Source organism: Poecilia reticulata, chromosome 10 (assembly GCF_904066995.2).
Source record: "Poecilia reticulata chromosome 10, P_reticulata-male-v2, whole genome shotgun sequence".
Taxonomy (NCBI): domain Eukaryota; kingdom Metazoa; phylum Chordata; class Actinopteri; order Cyprinodontiformes; family Poeciliidae; genus Poecilia; species Poecilia reticulata.
Genome location: NC_088839.1, coordinates 3,327,574 through 3,339,420, shown reverse-complemented (window position 1 = coordinate 3,339,420; position 11,847 = coordinate 3,327,574). Strand labels below are relative to the sequence as shown.

General features: G+C 43.5%; 1 protein-coding gene across 3 annotated transcripts; it reads right to left on the bottom strand.

Moving 5' to 3' along the window:
* Nucleotides 1–1,524: 1,524 nt before the first annotated feature.
* Nucleotides 1,525–11,011, bottom strand: nocta (nocturnin a). Of its 3 annotated transcripts, none has more exons than XM_008419989.2 (3): nt 10,443–11,011; nt 2,813–3,088; nt 1,525–2,729 (listed from the first exon to the last, which is right to left on the bottom strand). In XM_008419989.2, exons 1-3 carry the CDS (start codon nt 10,648–10,650, stop codon nt 1,876–1,878), a joined length of 1,338 nt encoding a protein of 445 aa, XP_008418211.2. In that variant the 5' UTR covers nt 10,651–11,011; the 3' UTR covers nt 1,525–1,875. The 3 variants fall into 3 exon arrangements, with proteins under 3 accessions (XP_008418211.2, XP_008418213.2, XP_008418212.2); XM_008419991.2 differs by lacking the exon at nt 10,443–11,011 and adding an exon at nt 5,640–10,414; XM_008419990.2 differs by lacking the exon at nt 10,443–11,011 and adding an exon at nt 4,503–5,361.
* Between the last annotated feature and the right edge of the window lie 836 nt (nt 11,012–11,847).

Genomic DNA, 11,847 nt, shown 5'->3' with positions numbered 1-11,847 from the left:
TCAGTGACGGTTTGCGCCACCTGCTGGTTCCAAAAACACTTGAACTGCATAATTCTGCAGTATTTAAGAGAATTCCACAGATGATGAAATTACAGATCTGAACTTCAAAAGTCCACTTTCAGATCTTCTTTCTCTCAGAATGCAGCATCTCCCTGTCTGTCTGTCTGTCTGTCTGTCTTCCTCTGGTGTGACAGAGTTCACTGAACTGTCTTCTGTTGCTCCTGCAGCGATGATGCTGAAATAATCAGCAGAACTTTCTTTGGTTTCATCGTGGATCAAACAGTGAAGGTATGTGGGTCCAGTGAAGGTATGTGGGTCCAGTGAAGGTATGTGGATCTGCTTGGACAGACAGCAGGACAGAATGATGTCACATGAACTGAGTCACAGAGGCACTGACTGATGTTTGCTTCACCTGAAAAGTTTTCACATGTGTAAGAGAATAACAGGTGAAAAGAAACTATGGCTACAACAAAAGAATAAGTCATAATCAGCTTGATTAAGAGGTGTCGGCTTAAGTCAAACTGAGTTTAGACTTAATGTGCTGAAACCACTAAGGACTTGGGAATCAACTTCTCTAATGCAGATTAGTGATTCATCAGCTCAATAGGCCTTTGATCCTATCAAACACTACATGTCTGCTCCTCTTTAACCCACCAGAACCTTTGATTGTCCTCTGGCTGTTACTGATGTTTTACTTCTTAGTATTGGGTCTCATTGTTTTCATTTCAGAAATACTGCTTTCAGTTTTAAACCCGTCAAGCTGACTTCACCTTTGTTCCTCCTGTTTACACTCAGAACGTTGAACCAGCTCCACATTTTCCCTCCTGCGTGTTCCAGCATTTCCTCTTCACAACTCACTGGTTTGCATATTGGGTCCATTGCAGATAATTTCTTTAGAAATGAATGTGACTTGTCTTGTCTGGATATATTCTATGATTAATAAACTAAACTGGAATCCAAGGAGTAGATTCTCCAAGATTCTTAGAGTCTCAAGGAACTCAAGAATGTTTCATTCATCTGCTGAGGAGAGGTGGATGGATCGATGTAAAATATTGATGCCACATCAGTATCAGTATTAAGTCAATGCTCGAGTTTCAGATTTTCTCTTGTAATTTTATTTTTGTACTATAGTCTCTGAACTCTACCTCAGAAAAGACCGTTTTGATTTGCTTTCATGATACATTTTTGCACCCTCATTTTTACATTTCCATTGTCATTTATCATGTTAATGTTACATGATAAATAACATTAATATGTTACAGACACCTATAAACTTTGTCGAAATTCGATCCTAGGTTTGAACAAAATAATTCAAACCACAAAAATGTTCAGAAGGCTCAGTAGTGATACTGGCACTGCTGGTGTCAGATTAACACCAAAAATTGCAGTATTGCAAAAATTCAATAAATATGTTTTTTTGTTTAATGCTGGCTCATAAGTAACTTAATGGAGCACTAAAACTTTTTTTAATCCAACTGCCAGCAGATTGAGACTGGAAGTGATTGAAGGATCAGGTAGACGATGTTCAGAGTAAAAACAATCACTTTATTAGTAATCATGAAACCCACAACACTATATGTAAGGAATAATTTAAGACAGTCAGGCTGTTTATAAATAACTGCAGTGATCAAATGTCGTTAAATGAAACCCTCAGGTCCTCATAGAGCCAGAAATCCCCAAGAGAGACCCCCCCACCCCCCCGGGGGGGCTGTTCAGTCTCACCATCAGAGTTCCAGCAGAAGGGATTTCACAGCAGCCAGCTTCACACAAACAGGAAGGTTTAAGACAAGCTCAGCATCAGGTCAAAGGTCAGGTTCCTTTGATGTGGCTGTCTTGTCTAGGCAGCCAGTCACAGCTGGAGCTGTGATTGGCTGCCTAAAACAGCCTGTGAGGCTCCTCCCTGAAGCTGATGTCACAGAGCAGGGCCAGGTGGTCTGAGGGGTAGTGGTATGAGGGCAGGCGATCGGGTCCGATCTGCTGCTCTGTGGGGATGTCCAGCAGCGCCTCCACCCTCAGGGCGCGCTCGCTGTACCAGATGTAGTCCAGAGTGCTGCAGCTCTCTCCAGATGGGCGGATCTTCCAGCTGGTGTACGCCGGCTCTGTCTGCCCGTCAGCGCTCAGCAGCTTGTAGGCGGAGCTCAGGCCCAGAGGGGAGGAGCTAAAGCGCCTGTAGACGTCCTCCGAAGGCTCGGCGTTGAAGTCCCCGCACACAACCAGAGGGACTTGCCCCGGCCCGGCCCCCGAGCCAGGGGCCGTGATGCCCTGCAGGCTCTGCAGCAGGTCGGCGCCTTGCGCGCTCCGCAGCCTCTCCCAGCCGTTGCGGGCCTTCAGGTGTGTGACGGCCACACACAGCTGGCGGCCCGTGGCCAGGCAGCGCAGCGTCTGGGCGATGGCCACCTGGTTGGTGGGCAGCATCATGGCTGACAGCCGCAGGTGGGCTGTGGAGTGCAGGTGGAAGCGCGAGCGGCGGTAGAACAACGCACAGCCGTCAGGGCCATTGTTGTGCTCCACATCCAGACAGGGAGACCAGGGTTTGGGTAGGAAGTTGCCATGGTAACCGAGGCGGGCCATAACGGGCTGGAAAGTGTCACAGTAGTGGTCGACTTCCTGCAGACACACGATGTCGGGTCGGTAGGTGAGGATCTCCTCCAGGATCTGGTACTTCCTCTCATGCCAGCTGAGAGCCTCTAGGGGGCAGCGGATGAAGCTGTCCTTCCCCTCACCGAGAGCTGCAAGCACACACACACACACACACAGCATGAACACACAGTAGCTGACAGAACACAGCTCCTCTCAGCATACAGAGCCTTACCTTGGGCCAGGATGTTCCATTGCAGGACCCGTATGGACGGGTTATGCTGGTGGCTGCAGGGCGCCAGCAGCTTGGGTCGGACCAAGTCCCGCTGAGGCCGGGCCGGGCGCCGCCGCAGCGCCTCCTCACACTCTCTCAGCAACTGCTCCGGCTCTACCTCCACTAGGTCCTGGTCCTGATCCGGGTCCGGGTCAGGCTGGGCCAGAGAGGAACTGCTCAATGCCTGGGCCATCGACCCAAACAACCTGCTACTGCTGCTGCTGCCCATTGGACAAACTGTGGGGGGGGCAGGACAGAGACGCATTAGTCACAGGAAGTGGGGGTCAAAGGTGAAACACGGTGGCGGTGAACCGCACTGAGGTTGACAGGCTTCAGCCTGTAAGGCCATGGTTCTGTTAATTAAGGTCAAGTCCAGTTTATTTGTAAAGAACATTTCAGCAACAAGGCAGAAAGTGTTGTGCTTCATACAGTCAACAATTATGAAACAAACAATAAACATTACATTATGTCAAATGCCATCAACAAAATCAAGGAAAGATAAATCAAATATTTTGAGTAATGTTCAGTTCTGAATCTAAGGCAGCTGTAAACATCGTCATCCCCACATAAATGAGCTGCAACAGTTTACATATTAATTAATTGCAGTTCAGTTTATTAAGTCAATTTGTAACATTTTATCCAGACTGCTCAGTTATACTCAAAAGTGAAAATGTGCAAATGATCTGTTCTCAGTTCTTAAAAGTTTAAGTTAAATGACCACACCAGTCTGAGTAGGAGACTTCTTCTACTGACTGGACCAGTAGCCTACTGAGCACTGCTGCCACCTAGTGACTAGATGTTTATGGTTCAAGCATGAATAAAAGATCCATCCATCCCTATATATCCCTAGTGGGGTCACGAGGTGTGCTTGTGCCCATCTCCAGCGGTGAACAGGTGAGAGGTGGGGTCACCCTGGACAGTCAATCACAGGGCGACACAGAGACAGACAGGACAACATCAGGGAAGAACACATAAGGAGAATTTAGAGAGACCAATAAACTTGACAGTCATGTTTTGGACAGTGGGACAAGAGAACCCATGCATGCACTGGGAGAACATGCAAACTCCATACATACAGAAAGACCCTGAGCCGGGATACAAACCCAGGACCTTCTTGCTACCAACAAGGCAACAGTGCTACCAACTGCCCCACTGTGCAACTCATGAATAAAATATATGAATACCAAAGTCCTGTTGCCTCTCACTCCCCCTCAGACAACTCACCACCTCACTATTTGAAAAGAACTGCTTTAAAGAAATTGGATCATATGGATCCAACAGAGGATTAAGCCAGGTACCAATGGTCCCAACGTCTAGAACATTCCTGCAGCTGGGAACCCAAACTTGAACATCTGCTACTGCACTAGGGGTACAGTACATACATTTACTGGGTCAGAAATTGATCTACAATTCTAGTAGGGCGAGGTGGTTGTCTAAAGACAAAGGACCATTCAGGATCAAGTCTACTGCAAAGTGTAATTACCAGCTGCACATCGGTAAACAAGACTTCAGTAAGCTGAGAGAAGGACGATTCTGCTTCCCTGCCAGATTTTACACTAAACAGCTTTGAGGGAATCTCCTAAGCTGCAGTGCTGTCAGCCTCTCTGATCTACAACAGTTAACCACCAGGTCGAGGAAGGAAGGGTCTTACCCATGGCCTCCATCTTTGGTCAGATCTGAATCCACAGAACAGGACGGTCCGTCTGTCTGTCAGTTCCTTCTCTGATAGTCCTGTAATAAAACAGCCCTTCCTCCTGTCTGCAGTGACTCAGCTTAGCATCTCATCCTCCCTGACTCATCAGTCCCCTCCCCTTCCTCCTTGCTGGGTGACAGAGTGACCTTTGGGAGACGAACTAAGCCAGGCTCAGACCAGAACAGCTCCTTCATTGTGATGAAGATGAGGGTTGATGAACAAATGAAAGGAGCTGCATGTGTTTAGATAGAGGCTCAGAGTTCAGAACCATGTCAGTGTTTTTCTAAAGAAATAATTTATTGCTGAAATAGAAAGTGTATGTTAGAACTTCTACACTCAGACTGTAGAACTTTATCTCTTTCAGAGTAAAGTTTATCTATGTCAAACTGGAGTGACCAACATGTGACGGTGTGAGCCTCCAGCTGTGAAATTAACATAAGATCTAATCAACAGCTTTTTCTAGGAGGTGTGGATGTGAAACAACCACAGTATCTCTGAAACCAACATGAAACTACTGAGTAGAAATACAGAAGACTCAGGTCTGAACCAGAATCTTCACATCACATTGCTGCCATAAACCCTGAGAATTCAGGTAATCATATATTTCCATCCATTTGGGAACTCATGAACGTAGCACGGTTAGAGATAAAACATAATAACTCCACCCTGGAATAAGAAGGTAAGGAAAAGGAAAAAAAAAAAAGCTTTCCTTTTGCATTACATCTAATTCTTCTCCTCCTCCGGTTAGGCCAAGGCTGGTGCTGGTTCTCACTTGATTTGAGCTGAAAATCTAACCTATCAGATCCACCAGAATGGTTACTACTACTCAAATAATCACAGGGTTTTGAATCACAACCCCAGAACTCAGAAGCAGATCAGGTCTGTTCTAAAGACAAAGTTCTCTAGTCTACTCTGTAAGACCAAATGGATTAAACCTAGTATTTTCTATCCATCTAAACACATCCACACACTGATAGGCGGCAGTATCTAGAGGTTTACCGTCTGCCACATGTCAAAGCTTTCCCTTGCCACAAGCTGGAGTCAAACTCTTCCACTGATCCCCTGCCTCTATCAGAAACACAAACTGATACTTACACCACCTACATCTCACATGGACCCTGTTCCAGTCAGTCCGAAGGATCTCCACGGAACAACTGTCTGTCACCACCGGTCCTCTCCGTTGGACCTTCAGTCATCCCACGGTCTTTCTCCTCTGAGTGGCGCAGAGTGACAGCACACAGTCATCTGGAACGTGACTAGACTAAATCACTCAAGGAACATTATTAGCTCTTTTTTCTGGTATTTTAAGCATGAAGTCTCAGGACAGTACAGATTTACTCCAGAACAGCCTGGTGGCACACATTCATCTGTAGAAGAATGAGAACCCACAGCAGCACCAATCACATGCCCCCCCTAACTGAATTACCAGGAACACAAATTAGATTCACTTACACGGAATGTGAAAGAAATGACAGTAGATCATGTGATGGAAAACAAAAGCAAAGCTTTATACAGAGAGTCACTGAGGAACTAATTACAGAACCATTAACAGATATGAGCGCTAAAGCTTCCAATGAGGAGGAAAAGCTGGAATATTTTCCATTGGAAGAGAATCGGATAGAAAAATGAATAGATGGTACTGAATAACCCAGTCTCTCTTGGATATCAAGGCAGGGACAACGATCCTGATAAAAGAAACCATTGCAATTCCCATTGGACCAATAGCACTGGACAACATCAACATAAATGATAGGATCCAAGGTTTCCAACTGGGACATGGAAGAAGTGCAATGGACTGGTGGAAAATGAACAGAATTAATCTGCGCTCTTTTTTTTTTTTTAAGGAGATTGGTTAGGGTGTTCCAATTACTAAGTGGTCACGCTTCTCTGCTTCTATGGAAAAGCTTCCTGTAGGGGTTGAAGAGGAGATTTACACTCATTGCCATACGCCAAATTCAGAAGCAATACAGCTTTTGTCTCACACAACAGTGGACCAGATCTTTACCCTCAGAGTTGAGGGAACTTTAGCTGTATGGTCAACAGGTGTTTTGTGGCGTCAGAGAAAGCTCAGGACCATGAGCACCGTGTCACTTGAGGTACCAGTGAGACCTTTTAGGACCAGATTCCTGATGCTATGTCAAACTCTTCACCAGTGGAGATTGGACACCTATGTTCCCAGTCATACTACTGTTCTGCATCAACAATTTCTCAAGGTAGTGTGGAACCTCAGGGACTAACCCTACTTTTTACCAATGATGTGGTTCGGTTGGCTTCTTTAAGCTATGCTGTTCAGCATGCCTAAGTAACGCACACTGAAGGTGTGTGTGAAGCAGCATATTAGCCATCACCCTGTGAAAAACTGACAGCCTGAAATCTAAGTTTACTCAGTCCTTGACAGAGACAGTGGGTTGCTGAGTCGCAGCTGATCAGACAAAGTCAAAGCCCGCAGGTTTAGATAGTGGATCTCCACATTGGATGTTATGTCCCCTTGATATGGAAATGAACAGTCATTCTAAAAGACTAAAGTCAGCTAAAACAATGTTGGACTAACCAGCTTTAGCTCCATCACTCCAAGGTGTCTGTACTTTCCAACAAGCTCATGGTGACACTACAGATAAGGCGAATATTGCTGGTAAAACCTTCATCTGATTAGTCCTCATCAGCACTACTACTACTACTACTACTACAGTCCCGCTGTGCAACATATGGAATTAACAGAGAACCTGCACAACATAGCAGTTTAACTCTGTGCCAGTTAAACATGTCCATGCATACGGGACAAAGTACTTGCCCTGCTGATCCATAATCAGCAGGGTATTGACTGTCTTCATGCATTATTTCTATTCATATTGTTGATTTCAGCTCTTCAATCCGATTTAGCTGACTCAACATATCAGAACAGAAAGTGAGGCAGACCTAGATCTACTTCACCTCGTGTAAATCATCTGTTGACTAAAGTCCTAGCTCAGTTACACAATAAGCCACATTGAGACTGATAGGTATTTTTCGAGTACCTACATAAAAGAACCACAGACAACGTATATGAATTTTATGGCCGAACTTTCGCAAAAGGAGAAGACTCAGCAACTGCTCCTCTGAGCTGTTCACGGAGCGTTCTGCCCTCTCTGCTGGAGCAGACCTTTTATTTGGGAAAACAAGAGTAAGAAAAGATAAAACAAAAACAGATGGCAGGCTCCATCTAACACACAGGTCATCCAGCCCTTCCCCTTGAGAGCGATTTCTCCCAAGGGTGGAGGGAACAATCAGTTCTCAGGAACACAGATATTCAACACAGCAATCAAAACGTTTTAGTACAGCACGTCACATTAACATTAGACTGAATAATGACCTAAAGTAATAATAAAAATGATAATACAAAAAATCTCTAGCAATCTCTAAGAGACCTTTAAAGCAGAGATCAGCATGAAATGTTTGAACAATTTCAGTTTTAAAAAACCCAGGCCCAAATAAAAAGAGAAAAGAAATGAGTTTTGAACCGTTTACAGGGGAGGATCCAGGAGAATTGGTTCAACTATTTGAAGACCTGACCATTTGTCAGCAGCTCTGATTCACTGTTACTTTGAGAAGAGAAGTGGAGAGTCATGGAATACAGACGGAAGTAAAGAGAGAATTAGCCGGAGGAGATTACTGGGCTCAGGTACCAGCCGGAGGATCATCTGGATCAGGGTTCGGGTTCATCCGCTCTCAGAGTTTTAGTGGTGGCAGGAATAGAAGTGACTTGGCAAGAACAATGACACACTATGCAGTTAGGCACAAAATGTCTCATACTGCTGGAATATTAGGATTTAAGAAGTATTTGAATTTATGTATGCATTTCTTATGACTAGAAGTAATTTTTGCTTCAACTCAAATCTGACAGAATCTGCAGGGGAAGCAAAAGATTAAGGTTATGGCAAGAAGGTTTTCTAACCTTAAAGCTAATCCCTTTGGATAAATCCTCAAAATGCCCCTATGCTGTTGTAAGCAGGGTCTGAATGCCGGTAAGCCAATAAAGATTAAGTGATTGACTTTTGAGAAAGATAAAAGTAGCTTTTGACATTTTTATTTTGTTTTACAGAATATTTAAAAAAATGTATTTAATAAAAAAAATCATGACAGATGGTCATTTCTCATTTCCTGGCTGGGAAAGAAACAGCCAGGAGGAACCAAGAATCTCATCTTGGTTAAATAAATAATAAAATCTTAAATCTAAATCCATCAGGCTTTCGAATAATTTTGGGGTTTACCATACATTCCAGACCTGTTATTTGTGTAAATATTTTAGAAAAGTCTGTGCATTCTCAGAACCAGAACCAAATATGGAGAAGCAGCAATCAGCTTATGCACCACCAATCTGGAGCAAACTTCCAGAAAACTGCAAAACAGCTGAAACACTGAGTTCCTTTAATTTAAGGCTAAAGCCCCACCTGTTTAGTTTCTTTTGAACCATACTAAATAGAACATTGGCCATATTCAACATGTACTGATGATTTTAATTATGGCAATCATCAAAATGTAATGTTTGTCCCTGGTTTTGTAATTGTCGACTGCATGTTCTTTTATTATGTAACTTTGAACTGCCTTGTTGCCCAGATGTGTTTTATAATTAAACTTCAACTAATCAACTATTGGTTGATTGATGTTTTTGGATCTAAAGTATGTAGAACTCAAAGAAGATGACACGTTTGTTAAATGTTCATAAAATAAAGCCAAAGTATTTGAAAATGATAAAAGTAAATGTGTGGATGTCAGAGCAAACAAAGAGAAAGAAAAAGTACAGGCAGGTCAAAGTACTCTGTATTTTGACTTTTTTGCTGATTTCTTATCAGTTCAGCACACATTACATGGTCTGCTTCAGCTATAACAAGTATCAGCAAACAAGAAAGAGGTCTGTGAACTGAACATGTGACAGAGGTCATCTGAAGGAGGCAGGGATGATGCTGGTGAAAGGTTTTTTGCAGAGCTGAGAATAAGCTGACATCTTCTTCTGCCCGGCTTTCCAACCATACTGCCAGATACGATAGCGTTTGCGGATTTAAAGAGAAGCGTCAAAGCTAATGAGGTGGATTAGCTGTGCCTGGTAATAACCGATGGCATCACTCAAGAAATGTTACTGTGGAATATAATCTTTGTTGCCTGCAGTCTGATGAGCTGTTGGTATGTCATGATAGTCATGAAACTATGGTACAGCAAGAGTCTTCAGTCAGAGGCCTCTTCAGATTTGTTGCTACAGACTCACCAATGAAACTTTGAAGATAGTTGGATGATAGGATTCATAAGAACATTTAATTTCCCTTTGGGATAAATAAAGTGTTTTTAAATTTGAAGCAAGATTCTTGCCATCATGTGTGAAAACCTCTGCTTTAAAGGCCTGCTTGCTCTGGGATTTGCAGAAGTCATGACTCCATCAGCTTTCTACTTAAGAGTTCTGCTATAGAATGACTTCATAGCGAAATATTACTCAAATATGTTTGAAATAATTTGGTTCTGGAGAACATTTACAACAAAGTGGTTTTCAAGCCATATTGTATGGCTTGAAGATGTTACCTTCCCATTCTACTCGTTTTGGCCACAATGGACAACAAATAAGCCAGATTGACACTAAAAAGGATGAATGTCTTTTTGGTTTTTAGATTTAATTTGCTCGTCTCTAATGAGGCGAAGTAGACACCAAGTTCATCTTTTAAGAAAGTTGTCACCACTGGTCCAGAACCTTGGACACCTAAAATCTCAGTTCGATTGCCGTGGTAACATAGATGAGGTGACACTAAGGAAGGGAAGGGGTAGAGGGTTACCCTCAACCAGAGCCCACAGTTTGACTCATGAAAACGCCACGTCGCGGTGTGTTGTTAGGCCAAAGTTTCTTGGTGACATGTTAGTGAAAACAGAGAATGGTACCTGGTGCCGTTATGGTGGTGGCTGCGGCATCCGGCTTCAGCGGGCCGCCGGTTCTTCGGACTCCCCCTCCTCCGGGGCCAGTGTGACAACAGCGGGTTCCAGTAGCGGATGACCCAGCCGGGGGAAGCGGTGTCCGGGCTGGTTGTCCCCCCACTGATGAAACGCATATTTGGCTGAACAAAGCGGAACAACGACGAGCTGAATTCATTGTGAACTGTCGGGAGCCGCACTAAAAAAAAGCCTTTTGTCTTTCTAATGTACCCCTTCACGCGGGTTCTTCTCTCTCTGTGTAGAACTGAAGGAAGACGGAAAGCCGGCCGGTAAGTTACATAATTTTTCTGAGTTACGGAAAGCCGGTAGCTGAGGTGAAACCCTACTGGTGGGATAGTCCACAATTCTCTGTGAAAATCTCACAGTTACAAAACAAATGCCATTTACAATAACAGTGATTATATCGTGTTAAATGTAGATATATAATTAACTTAACAAATTAATAAAAACTTCAATTTGAAGAGCTGCTCATCCACCTGTCACCCCTACTGAGCAGCTGTGGTTTGCGCCGCTCTGGCTTCTGTAAGGTTGAGCGGAAACTCATGAGAAAAAAGGGCGTTACTTTCCCCACACTTCAGCCAATCAGCGTTCTGGAATTTTACAGCACAAGTATGACGAATTTTGACATCAGCAGCTCTCCGGTTTCCCCACATAGGGGACTTTACGTCGATTAATTGATTTTTTGTGAAACTTACTCACTGTTCCGCTTCATTGATCAGCTAAGCAATGATCAATTCCTTTCTATCTTATATATGTAAATGCTTCATGTTTTCTAATCAAGGGGTTTTTATTGAATGTCTCCTGTACTTGTTAGAGTTCATCAAAGTCAAACTCCTGTTCAGAAACCATTATGTAACCAGATAAGATAGCAATGGTGTCAGAGGTCAGTACAGTCTCTGTACTGGGTTGTCATCCACTGTCTGAATGTTGTCACGGATGTGTTTGTTTAAACAAGACAAACGTCATAACAGTTGGAAATAGAAGATAAGCAGAAGGATATTAAACACAGCTCTAATATGTCTGACGTTTCACAAGTTTTTATCGAGCTGACCCCTCTTCCAGTTGAACTGATGGTGAACACAGAGAAGAATCTCTTTAAAAGTTCATCACTTAGCAAGTTACTGGCGTCACACTGGTTGGTAACAAAATACCACCTGGGAATCTAACTCTACGAACCCAAGAGAACTAAAGCTGTTAGTGGCCATTAATTAGGGATGGCCACTAAATAAGTAATATTAGGCATTACCAAATGGTTTAACATTCTGTACTGATCCATCCAATGTCCTCTACTGACATAAGATTGGTTGATGAAGGTAGCACTTTCTGTCTGGAAAACCAGGCCCTCCCTTTCAAT